The 21,898-nt window shown below is 44.5% G+C and overlaps 1 protein-coding gene across 1 annotated transcript in view; it reads left to right on the top strand.

Moving 5' to 3' along the window:
- The window catches only part of LOC128696898 (protein unc-80 homolog), a 1,079,316-nt gene that overhangs the window by 418,823 nt on the left and 638,595 nt on the right, over positions 1 to 21,898 (top strand). The window contains exon 16 of the mRNA XM_070095999.1: positions 17,378 to 17,547. Coding sequence (XP_069952100.1) covers positions 17,378 to 17,547 — 170 coding nt within the window. The remainder of the gene's footprint in view (positions 1 to 17,377; positions 17,548 to 21,898) is intronic.

The following is a 21,898-nucleotide window of genomic DNA, read 5'->3' as shown; positions in this document are numbered from 1 at the left end:
AAGTAAAATTTTATCCAACATTGCTCATGTCTTCACAAATAGTTGAAATTATCAAACAATTGTATAGTATTAATCTGAGGAGTCTAGCATGGAATTTTTAAATATTATTTAGATGATATATTTGTTTGTTGGATGCTAGACTAAGAAATTATGATTATTTCGACCCAGGTTGCCGAGCGTTATGTAATGTTTACCTTGTAGAAGTGTTGTATCTGAGAATGTTTACATGTAGTCTCGTTAAAATGTTAAATCATTACAAATATCATGTAAGTTAAGATTTACTTGGATTATATGTACGGTTTATTTTTTAATAGTAATCCGAAACATTAGTGTGTAGCGCTGGGATATATTCACTGCTGAAGACGCTATCATTGTCTTAGTTGCAGGAGTTTCACGATGGTTATTGGAAAATAAAAAATTAATCTTTAATCATAATATATATAAATGTAAACCGTGAATGACAAGATAATTAATGCATGAGAGAGTGAAAATTATAACAAATAATATACAAAAGCATCCCAGGGTGGATAGATTATATCTTCCTTGCTGAGTTTTTTGAGACGATGTGAGAGACTTATTAACAGCATCTAAAATAATTTAAAAATTTAAGAAATATTCATATTTAATACGTCATTTGTTCAAATTATTTTTATTATAGTATAATATATAGGTAATCTTCGGCGTTTGAACTTATTTGGTTCCTAGGTGATGTGCAAACTGCTTAAAGTTCTATGTCCAAAAGACCATTTCCCAGGCTTTAATAATCATGCTCACACACTGGACGATGTTGAACTGACTCTTCCAAAAGTCTCTAAGAGTCAGGTCAGTGTCACAGGTCACTTCAAAAAACTTTTGCAACATGGCCTTCTCGTAAAGTTTTTGCTACTAAATTTTAAACAAGTCGGCTGGTTGGGACTCCAGAAAAACATTCAAAGACCATGTTATTTTTTTTTGCGAACAAAGTTGTTTGGACTGCGGTTTGTTCGAGGTCCGGGACGTTCAAACACCGAGGTTCCACTCTACTAATTTCGTCCTCATCTTCTTAAAAAAGAAACTTGGAATTAGGACGAAGACATTATAAGTGCAGATTTTTACTAGTAAAGCACATATCTTTTTTTTTTTTTTTTTTTTTTTCATTTGTCTTATGAATCTGTCATAAAATAAAAAAATAAGTTTTACAAAACTATGAAGACAATTTATAGAAAGTTTTCGCATATTTATCCCGGGTATTTTTGATAAAAAATTGTTGCTGTGAACATTTCTCTCACATCAGCTCTCAGTATTTAGTATATTATTTAACTCTGTCAGAAGATGTGCTCAAGTCTGGTGACTATTTCCGGGTTTACTATGAAAATAAGTCATTCTGCTGCATTTTAGCTTCGTGTTTAAAATGAGTTTGTACACCAGTTTTTTTTAGTTAATTCAGTGTCACCAGGTGATGTACAATACTTGTAGAGAAATGACACGAAAGTTGTGTTGCGACAGTGGTACAGCGACGTGAACTCTCTGTCACGAATGTACCAGTAAAATGCTCTATTTTTCCTTGTCCTCTTAAGTGAAGACCATGAGAAGTATTTCTTAGAGTGAAGCATAAAAGTCACAATACAGAGGCTGGAACAATTTCAACTGATCCAGAAACTGGGAATGAAAGCTGAGAGATGTTTCTGTCCATCGTTGATGATTATCAAGTTCGGAATATTTGATACTAATCCTGAAGGAACAAGATATTCTTCAATTTTCATTTTCCTTCTCTTTTTCTTGAGGTTTTTACATATTATGAGTAGTTAATTACTGTTGCAATATACGAAGTCTGGTTGTAGGTAAAATATGTACACCAGCATGGTAACCACCTGCCTGGTGACCAGCTTGCTAACCACCTGCCTGGTGACCAGCATGCTAACCACCTGCCTGGTGACCAGCATGCTAACCACCTGCCTGGTGACCAGCATGCTAACCACCTGCCTGGTGACCAGCATGCTAACCACCTGCCTGGTGACCAGCATGCTAACCACCTGCCTGGTGACCAGCATGCTAACCACCTGCCTGGTGACCAACATGTTAACCACCTGCCTGGTGACCAGCATGCTAACCACCTGCCTGGTGACCAGCATGCTAACCACCTGCCTGGTGACCAGCATGCTAACCACCTGCCTGGTGACCAGCATGCTAACCACCTGCCTGGTGACCAGCATGGTAACCACCTGCCTGGTGACCAGCATGGTAACCACCTGCCTGGTGACCAGCATGCTAACCACCTGCCTGGTGACCAGCATGGTAACCACCTGCCTGGTGACCAGCATGCTAACCACCTGCCTGGTGACCAGCATGCTAACCACCTGCCTGGTGACCAGCATGCTAACCACCTGCCTGGTGACCAGCATGCTAACCACCTGCCTGGTGACCAGCATGCTAACCACCTGCCTGGTGACCAGCATGCTAACCACCTGCCTGGTGACCAGCATGCTAACCACCTGCCTGGTGACCAGCATGCTAACCACCTGCCTGGTGACCAGCATGCTAACCACCTGCCTGGTGACCAGCATGCTAACCACCTGCCTGGTGACCAGCAAGCTAACCACCTGCATGGTGACCAGCATGCTAACCACCTGCCTGGTGACCAGCATGCTAACCACCTGCCTGGTGACCAGCATGCTAACCACCTGCCAGGTGACCAGCATACTAACCACCTGCCTGGTGACCAGCACGCTAACCACCTGCCTGGTGACCAGCATACTAACCACCTGTCTGGTGACCAGCATGCTAACCACCTACCTGGTGACCAGCATGCTAACCACCTGCCTGGTGACCAGCATGCTAACCACCTGCCTGGTGACCAGCTTGCTAACCACCTGCCTGGTGACCAACATGCTAACCACCTGCTTGGTGACCAGCATGCTAACCACCTGCCTGGTGACCAACATGTTAAATACCTGCCTGGTGACCAGCATGCTAACCACCTGCTTGGTGAGCAACATGTTAACCACCTGCCTGGTGACCGGCATGCTAGCCACCTGCCTGGTGACCAGCATGCTAATCACCTGCTTGGTGACCAACATGTTAACCACTTGCCTTGTGACCAGCATGCTAACCACCTGCCTGGTGACCAGCATGCTAACCACCTGCCTGGTGACCAGCAAGCTAACCACCTGCATGGTGACCAGCATGCTAACCACCTGCCTGGTGACCAGCATGCTAACCACCTGCCTGGTGACCAGCATGCTAACCACCTGCCAGGTGACCAGCATACTAACCACCTGCCTGGTGACCAGCACGCTAACCACCTGCCTGGTGACCAGCATACTAACCACCTGTCTGGTGACCAGCATGCTAACCACCTACCTGGTGACCAGCATGCTAACCACCTGCCTGGTGACCAGCATGCTAACCACCTGCCTGGTGACCAGCTTGCTAACCACCTGCCTGGTGACCAACATGCTAACCACCTGCCTGGTGACCAGCATGCTAACCACCTGCCTGGTGACCAACATGTTAAATACCTGCCTGGTGACCAGCATGCTAACCACCTGCTTGGTGAGCAACATGTTAACCACCTGCCTGGTGACCGGCATGCTAGCCACCTGCCTGGTGACCAGCATGCTAATCACCTGCTTGGTGACCAACATGTTAACCACTTGCCTTGTGACCAGCATGCTAACCACCTGCCTGGTGATCAGCATACTAACCACCTGCCTGGTGACCAGCATGCTAACCACCTGCCTGGTGATCAGCATGCTGACCTGGTGACCAGCGTGCTAACCACCTGCCTGGTGACCAGCATGCTAACCACCTGCTTGGTGACCAACATGTTAACCACCTGCCTGGTGACCAGCATGCTAACCACCTGCCTGGTGACCAGCATGCTAACCACCTGCCTGGTGACCAACATGTTAACCACCTGCCTGGTGACCAGCATGCTAACCACCTGCTTGGTGATCAACATGTTAACCACCTGCCTGGTGACCGGCATGCTAGCCACCTGCCTGGTGACCAGCATGCTAACCACCTGCTTGGTGACCAAAATGTTAACCACTTGCCTTGTGACCAGCATGCTAACCACCTGCCTGGTGACCAGCATACTAACCACCTGCCTGGTGACCAGCATGCTAACCACCTGCCTGGTGACCAGCATGCTAATCACCTGCTTGGTGACCAACATGTTAACCACTTGCCTTGTGACCAGCATGCTAACCACCTGCCTGGTGATCAGCATACTAACCACCTGCCTGGTGACCAGCATGCTAACCACCTGCCTGGTGATCAGCATGCTAGCCACCTACCTGGTGACCAGCATGCTAACCCCCTGCCTGGTGACCAGCATGCTAACCACCTGCTTGGTGACCAACATGTTAACCACCTGCCTGGTGACCAGCATGCTAACCACCTGCCTGGTGACCAGCATGCTAACCACCTGCCTGGTGACCAACATGTTAACCACCTGCCTGGTGACCAGCATGCTAACCACCTGCTTGGTGATCAACATGTTAACCACCTGCCTGGTGACCGGCATGCTAGCCACCTGCCTGGTGACCAGCATGCTAACCACCTGCTTGGTGACCAAAATGTTAACCACTTGCCTTGTGACCAGCATGCTAACCACCTGCCTGGTGACCAGCATACTAACCACCTGCCTGGTGACCAGCATGCTAACCACCTGCCTGGTGACCAGCATGCTAATCACCTGCTTGGTGACCAACATGTTAACCACTTGCCTTGTGACCAGCATGCTAACCACCTGCCTGGTGATCAGCATACTAACCACCTGCCTGGTGACCAGCATGCTAACCCCCTGCCTGGTGACCAGCATGCTAACCACCTGCTTGGTGACCAACATGTTAACCACCTGCCTGGTGACCAGCATGCTAACCACCTGCCTGGTGACCAGCATGCTAACCACCTGTCTGGTGACCAGCATGCTAACCACCTGCCTGGTGACCAACATGCTAACCACCTGCCTGGTGACCAGCATGCTAACCACCTGCCTGGTGACCAACATGTTAACCACCTGCCTGGTGACCAGCATGCTAACCACCTGCTTGGTGAGCAACATGATAACCACCTGCCTGGTGACCGGCATGCTAGCCACCTGCCTGGTGACCAGCATGCTAACCACCTGCTTGGTGACCAAAATGTTAACCACTTGCCTTGTGACCAGCATGCTAACCACCTGCCTGGTGACCAGCACACTAACCACCTACCTGGTGACCAGCATGCTAACCACCTGCTTGGTGACCATCATGCTAACCACCTTCCTGGTGACCAGCATGCTAACCCCCTGCCTGGTGACCAGCATGCTAACCACCTACCTGGTGATCAGCATGCTAACCACCTGCCTGGTGACCAGCATGCTAACCACCTGCCTGGTGACCAGCATGCTAACCACCTGCCTGGTGACCAGCATGCTAACCACCTGCCTGGTGACCAGCATACTAACCACCTGCCTGGTGACCAGCATGCTAACCACCTACCTGGTGACCAGCATGCTAACCATCTACCTGGTGACCAGCATGCTAACCACCTGTCTGGTGACCAGCATGCTAACCCCCTGCCTGGTGACCAGCATGCTAACCCCCTGCCTGGTGACCAGCATGCTAACCACCTACCTGGTGACCAGCATGCTAACCGCCTACCGGGTGACCAGCATGCTAACCACCTGCCTGGTGACCAGCATGCTAACCACCTGCCTGGTGACCAACATGTTAACCACCTGCCTGGTGACTAGCATTCTAACCACCTGCCTGGTGACCACCATGCTAACCACCTTCCTGGTGACCAGCATGCTAACCCCCAGCCTGGTGATCAGCATGCTAACCACCTACCTGGTGATCAGCATGCTAATCACCTGCCTGCTGACCAGCGAGCTAACCACCTGCCTGGTGACCAGCATGCTAACCACCTGCCTGGTGACCAGCATGCTAACCACCTGCCTGGTGACCAGCATACTAACCACCTGCCTGGTGACCAGCATGCTAACCACCTACCTGGTGACCAGCATGCTAACCATCTACCTGGTGACCAGCATGCTAACCTCCTGTCTGGTGACCAGCATGCTAACCCCCTGCCTGGTGACCAGCATGCTAACCCCCTGCCTGGTGACCAGCATGCTAACCACCTACCTGGTGACCAGCATGCTAACCACCTACCGGGTGACCAGCATGCTAACCACCTGTCTGGTGACCAGCATGCTAACCCTCTGCCTGGTGACCAGCATGCTAACTCCCTGCCTGGTGACCAGCATGCTAACCACCTACCTGGTGACCAGCATGCTAACCACCTACCGGGTGACCAGCATGCTAACCACCTGCCTGGTGACCAGCATGCTAACCACCTGCCTGGTGACCAACATGTTAACCACCTGCCTGGTGACTAGCATGCTTACCACCTGCCTGGTGACCAGCATGCTAACCACCTTCCTGGTGACCAGCATGCCAATCCCATGCCTGGTGACCAGCATGCTAACCACCTACCTGGTGATCAGCATGCTAACCACCTGCCTGGTGACCAGCATGCTAACCACCTGCCTGGTGACCAGCTTGCTAACCACCTGCCTGGTGACCAGCATACTAACCACCTGCCTGGTGACCAGCATGCTAACCACCTACCTGGTGACCAGCATGCTAACCATCTACCTGGTGACCAGCATGCTAACCACCTGTCTGGTGACCAGCATGCTAACCCCCTGCCTGGTGACCAGCATGCTAACCCCCTGCCTGGTGACCAGCATGCTAACCACCTACCTGGTGACCAGCATGCTAACCACCTACCGGGTGACCAGCATGCTAACCACCTGCCTGGTGACCAGCATGCTAACCACCTGCCTGGTGACCAACATGTTAACCACCTGCCTGGTGACTAGCATGCTAACCACCTGCCTGGTGACCAGCATGCTAACCACCTGCCTGGTGACCAGCTTGCTAACCACCTGCCTGGTGACCAGTATGTTAACCACCTGCCTGGTGACCAGCGTGCTAACCACCTGCCTGGTGACCAGCATGCTAACCACCTGCCTGGTGACCAACATGTTAACCACCTGCCTGGTGACTAGCATGCTAACCACCTGCCTGGTGACCAGCATGCCAATCCCATGCCTGGTGACATGCATACTAACCACCTACCTGGTGATCAGCATGCTAACCCCCTGCCTGGTGACCAGCATGCTAACCCCCTGCCTGATGACCAGCATGCTAACCACCTGCCTGGTGACCAACATGTTAACCACCTGCCTGGTGACTAGCATTCTAACCACCTGCCTGGTGACCAGCATGCTAACCACCTTCCTGGTGACCAGCATGCTAACCCCCTGCCTGGTGATCAGCATGCTAACCACCTACCTGGTGATCAGCATGCTAACCACCTGCCTGGTGACCAGCATGCTAACCACCTGCCTGGTGACGAGCATGCTAACCACCTGCCTGGTGACCAGCATGCTAACCACCTGCCTGGTGACCAGCATACTAACCACCTGCCTGGTGACCAGCATGCTAACCACCCACCTGGTGACCAGCATGCTAACCATCTACCTGGTGACCAGCATGCTAACCACCTGCCTGGTGACCAGCATACTAACCACCTGCCTGGTGACCAGCATGCTAACCACCTACCTGGTGACCAGCATGCTAACCATCTACCTGGTGACCAGCATGCTAACCACCTGTCTGGTGACCAGCATGCTAACCCCCTGCCTGGTGACCAGCATGCTAACCCCCTGCCTGGTGACCAGCATGCTAACCACCTACCTGGTGACCAGCATGCTAACCACCTGCCTGGTGACCAGCATGCTAACCACCTGCCTGGTGACCAACATGTTAACCACCTGCCTGGTGACCAGCATGCTAACCACCTGCCTGGTGACCAGCATGCTAACAACCTGCCTGGTGACCAGCTTGCTAACCACCTGCCTGGTGACCAGTATGTTAACCACCTGCCTGGTGACCAGCGTGCTAACCACCTGCCTGGTGACCAACATGTTAACCACCTGCCTGGTGACCAGCATGCTAACCACCTGCCTGGTGACCAACATGTTAACCACCTGCCTGGTGACCAGCATGCTAACCACCTGCTTGGTGACCAACATGTTAACCACCTGCCTGGTGACCAGCATGCTAACCACCTGCCTGGTGACCAACATGTTAACCACTTGCCTGGTGACCAGCATGCTAACCACCTGCCTGGTGACCAACATGTTAACCACCTGCCTGGTGACCAGCATGCTAACTACCTGTTTGGTGACCAACGTGTTAACCACCTGCCTGGTGACCAGCATGCTAACCACCTGCCTGGTGACCAGCATGCTAACCACCTGCCTGGTGACCAACATGCTAACCACCTTCCTGGTGACCAACATGTTAACCACCTGCCTGGTGACCAGCATGCTAACCACCTGCCTGGTGACCAACATGTTAACCACCTGCCTGGTGACCAGCATGCTAACCACCTGCCTGGTTACCAGCATGCTAACCACCTGCCTGGTGACCAACATGTTAATCACCTGCCTGGTGACCAGCATGCTAACCACCTGCCTGGTGACCAGCATGCTAACTACCTCCTTGGTGACCAACATGTTAACTACCTGCCTGGTGACCAGCATGCTAACCACCTGCTTGGTGACCAACATGTTAACCACCTGCCTGGTGACCAGCATGCTAACCACCTGCCTGGTGACCAACATGTTAACCACCTGCCTGGTGATCAGCATGCTAACCACCTGCTTGGTGACCAACATGTTAACCACCTGCCTGGTGACCAGCATGCTAACCACCTGCCTGTTGACCAGCATGCTAACCACCTGCTTGGTGACCAACATGTTAACCACCTGCCTGGTGACCAACATGCTAACCACCTTCCTGGTTACCAGCATGTTAACCACCTGCCTGGTGACCAGCATGCTAACCACCTGCCTGGTGACCAACATGTTAACCACCTGCCTGGTGACCAGCATGCTAACCAATTGCCTGTTGACCAGCATGCTAACCACCTGCTTGGTGACCAACATGTTAACCACCTGCCTGGTGACCAACATGCTAACCACCTTCCTGGTTACCAGCATGTTAACCACCTGCCTGGTGACCAGCATGCTAACCACCTGCCTGGTGACCAACATGCTAACCACCTTCCTGGTGACCAACATGTTAGCCACCTGCCTGGTGACCAGCATGCTAACCACCTGCCTGGTGACCAACATGCTAACCACCTGCCTGGTGACCAACATGTTAACCACCTGCCTGGTGACCAGCATGCTAACCACCTGCCTGGTGACCAACATGCTAACCACCTTCCTGGTGACCAACATGTTAACCACCTGCCTGGTGACCAGCATGTTAACCACCTGCCTGGTGACCAACATGTTAACCACCTGCCTGGTGACCAGCATGCTAACCACCTGCCTGGTGACCAACATGTTAACCACCTGCCTGGTGACCAGCATGCTAACCACCTGCCTGGTGACCAACATGTTAACCACCTGCCTGGTGACCAGCATGCTAACCACCTGCTTGGTGACCAACATGTTAACCACCTGCCTGGTGACCAGCATGCTAACCACCTGCCTGGTGACCAACATGTTAACCACCTGCCTGGTGACCAGCATGCTAACCACCTGCCTGGTGACCAACATGTTAACCACCTGCCTGGTGACCAGCATGCTAACTACCTGCTTGGTGACTAACGTGTTAACCACCTGCCTGGTGACCAGCATGCTAACCACCTGCCTGGTGACCAGCATGCTAACCACCTGCCTGGTGACCAACATGCTAACCACCTTCCTGGTGACCAACATGTTAACCACCTGCCTGGTGACCAGCATGCTAACCACCTGCCTGGTGACCAACATGTTAACCACCTGCCTGGTGACCAGCATGCTAACCACCTGCCTGGTTACCAGCATGCTAACCACCTGCCTTGTGACCAACATGTTAATCACCTGCCTGGTGACCAGCATGCTAACCACCTGCCTGGTGACCAGCATGCTAACCACCTCCTTGGTGACCAACATGTTAACTACCTGCCTGGTGACCAGCATGCTAACCACCTGCTTGGTGACCAACATGTTAACCACCTGCCTGGTGACCAGCATGCTAACCACCTGCCTGGTGACCAACATGTTAACCACCTGCCTGGTGATCAGCATGCTAACCACCTGCTTGGTGACCAACATGTTAACCACCTGCCTGGTGACCAGCATGCTAACCACCTGCCTGTTGACCAGCATGCTAACCACCTGCTTGGTGACCAACATGTTAACCACCTGCCTGGTGACCAACATGCTAACCACCTTCCTGGTTACCAGCATGTTAACCACCTGCCTGGTGACCAGCATGCTAACCACCTGCCTGGTGACCAACATGTTAACCACCTGCCTGGTGACCAGCATGCTAACCACCTGCTTGGTGACCAACATGTTAACCACCTGCCTGGTGACCAGCATGCTAACCACCTGCCTGGTGACCAGCATGCTAACCACCTGCCTGGTGACCAGCATGCTAACCACCTGCCTGGTGACCAGCATGCTAACCACCTGCTTGGTGACCAACATGTTAACCACCTGCCTGGTGACCCGCATGCTAACCACCTGCCTGGTGACCAGCATGCTAACCACCTGCCTGGTGACCAACATGTTAACCACCTGCCTGGTGACCAACATGTTAACCACCTGCCTGGTGACCAGCATGCTAACCACCTGCCTGGTGACCAGCATGCTAACCACCTGCCTGGTGACCAGCATGCTAACCACCTGCCTGGTGACCAGCATGCTAACCACCTGCCTGGTGACCAGCATGCTAACCACCTACCTGGTGACCAGCATGCTAACCACCTGCCTGGTGACCAGCATGCTAACCACCTGCTTGGTGACCAACATGTTAACCACCTGCCTGGTGACCAGCATGTTAACCACCTGCCTGGTGACCAACATGTTAACCACCTGCCTGGTCACCAGCATGTTAACCACCTGCCTGGTGACCAACATGCTAACCACCTTCCTGGTGACCAACATGTTAACCACCTGCCTGGTGACCTGCATGCTAACCACCTGCCTGGTGACCAGCATGCTAACCACCTGCCTGGTGACCAGCATGCTAACCACCTGCCTGGTGACCAACATGTTAACCACCTGCCTGGTGACCAACATGTTAACCACCTGCCTGGTGACCAACATGTTAACCACCTGCCTGGTGACCAGCATGCTAACCACCTGCCTGGTGACCAGCATGCTAACCACCTGCCTGGTGACCAACATGTTAACCACCTGCCTGGTGACCAGCATGCTAACCACCTGCCTGGTGACTGTTCTGGCGTGAATATCAGTACCAGGTATAAGTGGCTGTCTTCATCAGTTGTCTCTTATTACGTAACTGTAGCTACATTCGAAGAGCGATAATCATGGTATTCTGTCTTCAATATTTAGTCTCTCAAATCTTAATTTTAATATTTCCCATTGGGGAGGGGAACCTCTACTTCGTCGTCGACCTGCTTCAAGATGAGCTACTCTAACAGAGTCAAGATCAGACCATCCAGTGGTCTGATCAATGATTCCACCAAGCTTGCCCTTGTCGTGGCTGTCATGGGCTTGGCTGTTAAAATTAACACCATACTATCACTCCAAGAATCCTTCATTGTCGTCTGTGAAGACGATGTGGAGGCTGAGAAATTGCTGACTGCATCTGCCCTGACCACTCTCGAAGAACGTGGCTACATGAGCATGTCCTCTCCAGCCTTAAGGGCTAAGATTTCTGTTTTCCTGAAGCGACTGGACAAAGTGATCACGACACAAACTACCAAAGATCTCAAGACATCTGTCGAAGAGCAGAACCCATGGGCAAAAGTGGAAAGCATTACCAAGATCCCCACGGCCTCTTCAATGCTAAAGATCACCTTCACTGACGTCACGATGGCTTCCCAAGCTACTACTGAGGGACTAGCCATCTACTACTACTTTATCAACACCAACCACATTGAAGCTGAGCGACACCACCATATTACCCAATGATGGAACTGCTACTCGTACCTTCACTCGACAAAAGTCTGCCCCACCAAGGACAAGAAGTTCTGTTCTACTTGTGGTTCTGAGGGACACGACTCCAAGGCATGTACTTCCACTGCTCCACTCTAGTATAACTGCAAAAATGACCATCACACACTCGCTGCTAAGTGTCCCACTCGCCGAGAAATCATTAAGAAGAACATTGAAGCAGAACAGGAGAAGGCACCATCCAGATCACCCACGTATGCTACTATCACCAAGCTGCAGGCTGACACCACCAAACTCCTGAAATCAACCCAACACTCCACCACCACTACCTCCACACCTGCATGTGACTCCACCAAAATACAGTACTGCGTACTGTATGCTCACATGTACAACATGGCAGCACCAGGCTCCTTCAACACTACCATCAACGAACTTTTTAGACTAAACAACATGCCGGCACTCACCTTCCCAGACTCTCCACCTTCTGCTGACATAATCAAGCTCACCCAAGCACCAGTAAATATTACCACTCCTGTAACCACAACGCAAGATACAACAAACACAACAGCAGCAACAACAAACTCCACCGCAGCCACTGACCAATCAGCAGCCTCACCTGATCTACCTGAGACCGCCATCACCACTGCCGACCTACTCTCCCCATCTCCACTTCAATCACCGATGGCAAAAAAAAGCCAAAATACTTCCACCTGAAAATCCACCACAAGAAACTCCAGCACCTGCAGAGAAAATGATAGTAGACCTGAACCTCAGACCCACCGCACCTGTCACCCTGTACACATGCATGCAAGACTGCCAGGTCCTGCATGCAGCCCAAGCAATATACAGCATACAATATGGCCACGTCAAGTACACATTGCACCACAGACCGACCTACAGACCACTAACGCCTTACTAGAAGACCTTGGCAACGACAAACAGCACCGGGTAAAACTTGTCCTGCTCTCAAAATCAGCATATAGAAGAATTATCAACGGCTCCTACACTACCTGGGACGATCGCACATAAGTCACGTCATCATTAGTCGCCGCCTCCAGCACGCCTCTCGCCAGTCTCCACCAATGATAAGCTAGGCAACACCACGCTGATGAGATGCACACAGCAGTGCTCCCAAGTCATCGATCAAGCTTGCCTGCGTATCCTGGCTCTCAAGCTCCTTCCCACACACTCCTTCACGCACAGCTCTGCTGCTGGGTTAAAGACACTCCTCTCAAGATCTAGTCTTCGTCTATCCAGTCTTCCCCGCTGGGGTCTTACCTAGAATATCTTGCTTACTTGCTTAATATTTCTAGTTAGTATATCCTGTCGTAATATATTCCAGTTTTCAACCTCTCAGTGAATACTTTTTTCTGGGATTCATTCAGCATTTATTCCTCCTTGGTATATAACTAGAGTCACTTGTTCTCACAGTTGTCTTCATTTTTTTGGTGTTTTATTGTGAGCTGTTGGAATCTTTTTGAGAATTGATCTATTTCAACGTATTTTAATACAAATCAAAGGAATTTTTCTATAAATTATTCCTCAAAGTCATCAATGTCCTGGTATAGACAAGCTCTTGGTTGCATAATCTACCTGCCAATAATGTGAAACATTCAGTCAAATATGAAGAATTCATATTCATTTCCATACAGGCACCAGCTTCCATGTCAGGGCATGGTTTTTCTCTTGTTCTTCAAAAAAGGACACCTATGCATAATAGGAGGATGCAGATGTCAAAATGAGAAGAGAACCTACTTCAGCATTTATTAAACTGAATGGAATCTAATCTTGAGATTTGCAGAGAATTGCAAAACTACACGAAATAAAATCATTGAATGCCAGTGTCATATTTACCTACAACTGACAGGAGAGTTCCAGCAGGGATACAACAGCGTTGGTCCCTCACTGAGTCATTACATCAGTAAAACTCACATCAGTAAACAATTCTTAGACAAAAATAACATCACAACGACCAGCAGCGCTCTGTTAATCATTATAATTGAGTTTCAGATGAACTTTAGCAAGCAAAATTTCAAGGTATGGTAGACAATGGTATAAAATACTAACAAGATGAGAAAAAGACTTCACCTGTAGCTTGATTAAGTTCACTAGGCGAGCCAAAACTGTTAATTGCTTCTAAAAAACTGTATTTGCTTTTATTTCATATCAAAGTGATAGTGACATAGTTCTTTGTGATTCTAAAGAAGAATATATATATATATATCTATATATATCTATATATATATCTATATATATATATATATATATATATATATATATATATATATATATATATATATATATATATATATATATATATATATATATATATATATATATATATGTATATATATATATATTCTTCTTTAGAATCACAAAGAAATATGTCACTATCACTTTGATATGAAATAAAAGCAAATACAGTTATGGAACTTTGAATCAATTATCCTACCTATCTTTGTGTCATCGGCGAATTTGCTCATATCACTAGTAATTCCCTCATCAAGGTCATTGATATATATTATAAACAACAACGGCCCCAGCGTCCCCAGTGGAACGTCACTTGTTACAGATCCCCAGGAAATATTGATATTTTCAAAACTACTTTTTTATGAAGCAAGATTCAATTATATTCCTGTCAACCATGGACTTGCTTGATACTACTTACTCAACTTTTTGAAAACCAATTGGACGGTTAAAATCTCTCACATGAATAAATAGAGGATTGGAATCTTGTCCAATTCTAATGCTATATTTATATTGTTTTAATCTTAGTTCGAGATTTTCACCAGTTTCACCGTAATAAACTTTATCGCAAATTTTACAAAGAATTTTATAGACACATCCGTCAGCATTTTGGGGAAAATCTTAATCAAAAGTTTTTTTTACTATATCAAGATTTTTAAATGCAACTTTGATATTAAAAGTCTTTAGAAGCGAAGGCATATCAACCAAGTTTTCATGGTAAGGGAGAACCAACATATTTTTAGTTGAATAAGGTTGGTTGTCACTTTTTGGGTTGTAAAAAGTATTTATAGCAATTTTAAAAGATTTATCAATTACGTTTCTTGGGTATTTCAGATCATTAGCTATTTCATAAATTTTGGATATTTCTTCATCTATGTACTCTGGACTACAAATACGCAATGCTCTCCAAAACATTGATTAGAAAACAGATGTGAAGAATAATAGTGTACGTAAGAACAATTATTTGTAGGTTTTCTGTACATTTTAAATTTGAATTCATTATTACCCTTAATAATTAAAACATCTAGAAAAGGCAGTGAGTTATTTTCCTCAAATTCAACAGTAAAGTTTATAGAATGGGCTAAGCTATTTAATTTTAACAAGAAAATGGCTTATATCCATATTTTTATGCACAAGACACAAAATATCACCAACATATCTTAACCGTTTAGCTGTATTAGGGAGGATTGTGTTAAGCAGTCTTGTTTCAAAAAATCCCATGTATAGGTTGCTAAGAAGAGGTGAAAGCGGATTTCCCATTGCCATACCAAAGTTCTGAGTATAAAACTTATCATTAAATACAAATTTTGCACGAACAATGCAAAGTTTAATAATAAAGGGTGTGACCTCGGCCCTTTATATGCCTTCCTTTGATGGATTGCCTTTATAGTTCCTTGATAATGTGAAATATCACGAAAGTGCTTGGAATTTAGTTATCCTTTCACAGTACTAAACAAACACAATCAAATATATTTTTTTCGTTGGAATGATTTTGAAATTATTGCATTCACTTGTCCTATATGGCATATTCGGCACGACATATATATATATATATATATATATATATATATATATATATATATATATATATATATATATATATATATATATATATATATATATATATATATATATATATATATATATATATATATATATATATATATATATATATATTCTTCTTTAGAATCACAAAGAACTATGTCACTATCACTTTGATATGAAATAAAAGCAAATACAGTTTTTTAGAAGCAATTAGCAGTTTTGGCGCGCCTAGTGAACTTAATCAAGCTACAGGTGAAGTCTTTTTCTCATCTTGTTAGTATTTTATACCATTGTCTACCATACCTTGAAATTTTGCTTGCTAAAGTTCATCTGAAACTCAATTATAATGATTAACAGAGCGCTGCAGGTCGTTGTGATGTTATTTTTGTCTAAGAATTGTTTACTGATGTGAGTTTTACTGATGTAATGACTCAGTGAGGGACCAACGCTGTTGTATCCCAGCTGGAACTCTCCTGTCAGTTGTAGGTAAATATGACACTGGCATTCAATGATTTTATTTCGTGTAGTTTTGCAATTCTCTGCAAATCTCAAGATTAGATTCCATTCAGTTTAATAAATGCTGAAGTAGGTTCTCTTCTCATTTTGGCATCTGCATCCTCCTATTATGCATAGGTGTCCTTGTTTGAAGAAAAAGAGAAAAACCATGCCCTGACATGGAAGCTGGTGCCTGTATGGAAATGAATATGAATTCTTCATATTTGACTGAATGTTTCACATTATTGGCAGGTAGATTATGCTTCCAGTGTTGTACTGAAGCTCATAATGTGTGATCAACTTTAGCAGTGTTTGGTGCATTGTTAGAATGTCTGAAACACGACCATTCATTGTACTTTATTTTGTTCAAACTACAGAAAAGTGATACATGTGTTGTGAGCATTTATGCAGAATTGCCTCTCTAAAATGAAAACATTATTTGTGTACCAAAATACGTCACATAGTGTATCAGTTAGTTCTATCAAATCTTCCTCTCAGATATCCTATGCAAGAGATTTTCTTTAGTTTTAGTACTGTAAATCCACTGACTATAGTCAGTGGATTTTCCTTGTGCAAACATTTAATGATTAGAGAATATTTTGCTTTATACTTGTACAACATCACTCGATTGTCCGGAAACTTGAGCATCTCTTTACAGTGTAATTGTGTTAGTTTACTATGAGTTATTATCCCTGGCTGAGTCTGGTTATACCTATGATAGTTGGTGGTAACTCACCTTCAGTTTGCATCTCATCACTAGTAGGGTAGTGTTATCTTTTTTTAAATGTATTGATTTACTTTTTTTTTGCAATTTTAAAATAATTTATTGCACGTTCCAGATGATGAATTAGTATTGGGTTAGAATCACAACTTATTTATTGCATTTATATATAAATTATATTTTGCATGAAATTTCCAAATCTTGACAAAATCCGAACTGTTTATATGTGTGATAAAATGTCAGTTCACAGTTAAAATTAATTGAGCATCAAAATACTGTGCAGTGAAATAATGAATATACAGTCATAAGTTTTAAGTACAGCTAAAGTACTAATAATACTCTAATATTTCCTTCCATTTGCACCTCGTATTCGTGATCAACTACTGATCAAACATGTGGGGTAACAGACTTCAGGACATTGGCGAGGAGACTGGACATAATGTCCCTCCAAGACGACGAAGCAATTCTCTCCCAATCCCTAAGATTCATGTCTCCCTTCACTGTGATGCTGCAGATGAAAGGAAACCCAGGGAGGGTCCCGAGCAGTGTGATCAGTCGTATTCTGATTACATCAGTGGTAAGGAATTGTGATATTTCTGTAATGAGCAATGTTGGTTGGTGGTAGGTGTTAATGTGTGTTGTCGTATATATTAGTCTTGGAACTTTGGATAATTTATGGATGAAGCTATTTGTTCTTGCTAATGGTGTTTCTGACAGAAATATCCTATCTAATGCCTGCCTATCTTATTAATTTATAGGAAATAACTGAGAAAACGAAGTAGTGTAGAGCAATACAAGTTCTTAGAGAGCGTAAAAACTTTCTAAGAGTTTCAGCACTGAGGAAAGCTTAAGTTTAGTAAAAGAAAGCGAGAGAGAGAAAAATAAGATAATGAGATATGAGAAAGGATACCTCAGTTGTTACAAGCAAGGAGATTTAAAGAACAATTGAAAACAAACCAGATTTCTTGACAGAGCTGCATATTGGAACAAACTGTAATTTTTTGGAGCTGCACTGAAAAAAAAAAAATTAATTTCTGGGTTAGATACAGAGAAAAATCGTATCAGCACAATTAGAAAATGTCGAGAGAGTTTCAACGTAAAAGGTCATTTTATAGGACAAAGATATTGACGAATGATGAGTGGTACGAAACCTACTTTGATCACTCAGCATATAAACAGTTCCTAATCTATCAAACATTCTCTCAGATACAACAGACTAATCCCAACTTTCTTTCAGGTTATGCATAAGGAATAATTTATAGTTAAGAAGTGAGGAAAGAGGAAGGAAGCACTTGTACCTGATAACTTTGAGGAAGGATAAAATCAAAAGAAAATAAACATCTTAACAACTAATTAGAGAAGTGTAAACAAAAATAAAAAAAAACGTTTGTGGTAGAGGATAAAGTAGAAATCAAGTCATTCATAATGTTTGTGTAAAAAAATAATTACAGGCTACTGAAATTATAATTCAAAATAAATCGTAATAAGATGATTGCATAAAACAAATTAAATGGACAAGACTTGAACCTCTGGTAATCCAGTCCTAAATCTACAAGGCAAGTGTTGTAATCACTAGACGGTGTAGGGTTAACAAGAGTCACCCATCTATTTATATTTTTGTACATGTACATTAGAGAGCTTAACATTACATGTATGAGAGAAGAATTTGACAAGGTAAATGAGGGTAGAACATGTTAAGAGAACTACCAACGAAAAGCTAAAAATGGAAAAACAAAAATGTAATCAGGGATTTCAGCTATGAAGGAAAACCTGGTTAACCTCCAAGGCTGGAACGGCGAACATATAGTGTTACTAAGTGTTTTTTGTTTTCGATCGTCACGATCCTGCATGTGGAAACATGCAGGATCGTTATTCATGTACTCGTGCACATCGGATATACAGATGGCATTTATTCAGATTTTATAAAAGTTTCTCAGTATATGCCTCACGAATGAATAATGAGAAACAGCAAAATCTAGAAGACATATATCTCTCACTTTGTACTGGACGAGAGATTTCGTGTTGTTAAAAGGAAATACTTATGACAGAAGGTAATTTTTTTGGAGTTGTAAAGTTACTAGTGTTCCACAAGGTTCAATGTTTGTTTCCTTAATGTTTCTGTTTGTTTAATAAATTTCCAAAATGAATCAGGAGCTATGTGGAGACATATAAAGATAAGTGAAATGTAGTAGATGGCGTACAAATGGAAAACACGTTACATATAGAATAAAATTTGAGTGATAATATAGAAAGCAAGCAAAGAAATGAACCTGGGATTCATCACTGACAAAATATTATGACCTAAAATACACATAAATGAAAGAGTAAGAAATTCCCTTGTGATACAAATTTTTTTGAAATATCATTTAGAGATGTGGATGAGGAAATTATGAAAAAGAATTTAACAACATATGCTAAACACAAACTGAAATATGCAGCCATGTTAGAAAAGATAAGGTTAGAAAAGATTAGAAAAAAGTGGTAAGATATGCATCAAGCATCTAAAAAAATATGAAATGCGTGGAAGAAAGTGTCAGATAAGCAATCTTTGGAAAATAGGAGAAAAGAAAGAGAAGGTTAAGATAATTACATTCAAGTTTATGAAAGAATTGGAAACGATAAAGAAGACAATCTTTACCCCTTCGACAGGCAAAACAAGACGACATTAATATAATCTTAGAGAGTAACAGCTGATTCAGACTAGTTGAACTAGAGAAGTAATAAGTTCAACAGCTACTACAAACCATAAAAAAACAATAACGCTACAAACAGGTAACTACATATACACACCAATAAACATGAATTAGATAAAAAAAAAAATACAAAGACAAACTGCAAAATGACTTTCAGAGAAAAAAAAAATGTTTCTGAAAAATACTCAAAACTCTATATATGATCTGTGTTGCTGAAATGAGGATAAGAAGAAACATAATACTCACATATGAGACATAAAGGAGGATAAGAAACATTATACTCACATATGAGACATAAAGGAGGATAAGAAACATGATACTCACATATGAGACATAAAGGAGGATAAGAAACATTATACTCACATATGAGACATAAAGGAGGATAAGAAACATAATACTCACATATGAGACATAAAGGAAGATAAGAAGAAACATTATACTCACATATGAGACATAAAGGAAGATAAGAAGAAACATTATACTCACATATGACACATAAAGGAAGATAAGAAGAAACATTATACTCACATATGACACATAAAGGAAGATAAGAAGAAACATTATACTCACATATGACACATAAAGGAAGATAAGAAACATTATACTCACATATGAGACATAAAATATTACAATAAATTTTCATAACATTTTCAAGTAGTATGAGACAAGAAGTGAGAGTTGAGGAAGAAAAATTGCCAAAAATATATTACTGCAGTGCCAGAAAATATCTTCACAAATGAAGCCGAGCAGTGTGAATGGAACTCATGAGAAGGTGGTGTAAACCTCATGAGAAGGTGGTGTAAACCTCATGAGAAGGTGGTGTAAACCTCATGAGAAGGTGGTGTAAACCTCATGAGAAGGTGGTGTAAACCTCATGAGAAGGTGGTGTAAACCTCATGAGAAGGTGGTGTAAACCTCATGAGAAGGTGGTGTAAACCTCATGAGAAGGTGGTGTAAACCTCATGAGAAGGTGATATAAACCTCATGAGAAGGTGATATAAACCTCATGAGAAGGTGTTGTAAACCTCATGAGAAGGTGGTGTAAACCTCATGAGAAGGTGATATAAACCTCATGAGAAGGTGGTGTAAACCTCATGAGAAGGTGATGTAAACCTCATGAGAAGGTGGTGTAAACCTCATGAGAAGGTGGTGTAAACTTCATGAGAAGGTGGTGTAAATCTCATGAGAAGGTGGTGTAAACTTCATGAGAAGGTGGTGTAAACTTCATGAGAAGGTGGTGTAAACCTCATGAGAAGGTGGTGTAAACCTCATGAGAAGGTGGTGTAAACTTCATGAGAAGGTGGTGTAAACTTCATGAGAAGGTGGTGTAAACCTCATGAGAAGGTGGTGTAAACCTCATGAGAAGGTGGTGTAAACCTCATGAGAAGGTGGTGTAAACTTAATGCAGCTGTTATGTAACAGGATAACACTAACAACTGGACAATATGAGCAATGATTTAATAAAACACACACACACACACACACACACACACACACACACACACACACACACACACGTTAGGCCCATATTGGAGTATGCGGCACCAGTTTGGAACCCACACCTAGCCAAGCACGTAAAGAAACTAGAGAAAGTGCAAAGGTTTGCAACAAGACTAGTCCCAGAGCTAAGAGGTATGTCCTACGAGGAGAGGTTAAGGGAAATCAACCTGACGACACTGGAGGACAGGAGAGATAGGGGGGACATGATAACGACATACAAAATACTGAGAGGAATTGACAAGGTGGACAAAGACAGGATGTTCCAGAGATTGGACACAGTAACAAGGGGACACAGTAACAAGGGGACACAGTTGGAAGCTGAAGACACAGATGAATCACAGGGATGTTAGGAAGTATTTCTTCAGCCACAGAGTAGTCAGTAAGTGGAATAGTTTGGGAAGCGATGTAGTGGAGGCAGGATCCATACATAGCTTTAAGCAGAGGTATGATAAAGCTCACGGCTCAGGGAGAATGACCTAGTAGCGATCAGTGAAGAGGCGGGGCCAGGAGCTCGGACTCGACCCCCGCAACCTCAACTAGGTGAGTACAACTAGGTGAGTACACACACACGCACACACATACATACACACACACACACACACACAAAAAAAAAAAAAACGTGCACACTCACAGACACACACACACACACACACACACACACACACACACACACACACACATGATAACAGATGCCATCTTTCCAACGGGATACCAAATCCTGAGGAAAGACAGAGG

This window comes from Cherax quadricarinatus, chromosome 52, assembly GCF_038502225.1.
Source record: "Cherax quadricarinatus isolate ZL_2023a chromosome 52, ASM3850222v1, whole genome shotgun sequence".
In the NCBI taxonomy this organism is placed as follows: domain Eukaryota; kingdom Metazoa; phylum Arthropoda; class Malacostraca; order Decapoda; family Parastacidae; genus Cherax; species Cherax quadricarinatus.
This window is presented reverse-complemented; position numbering and strand designations above follow the sequence as displayed.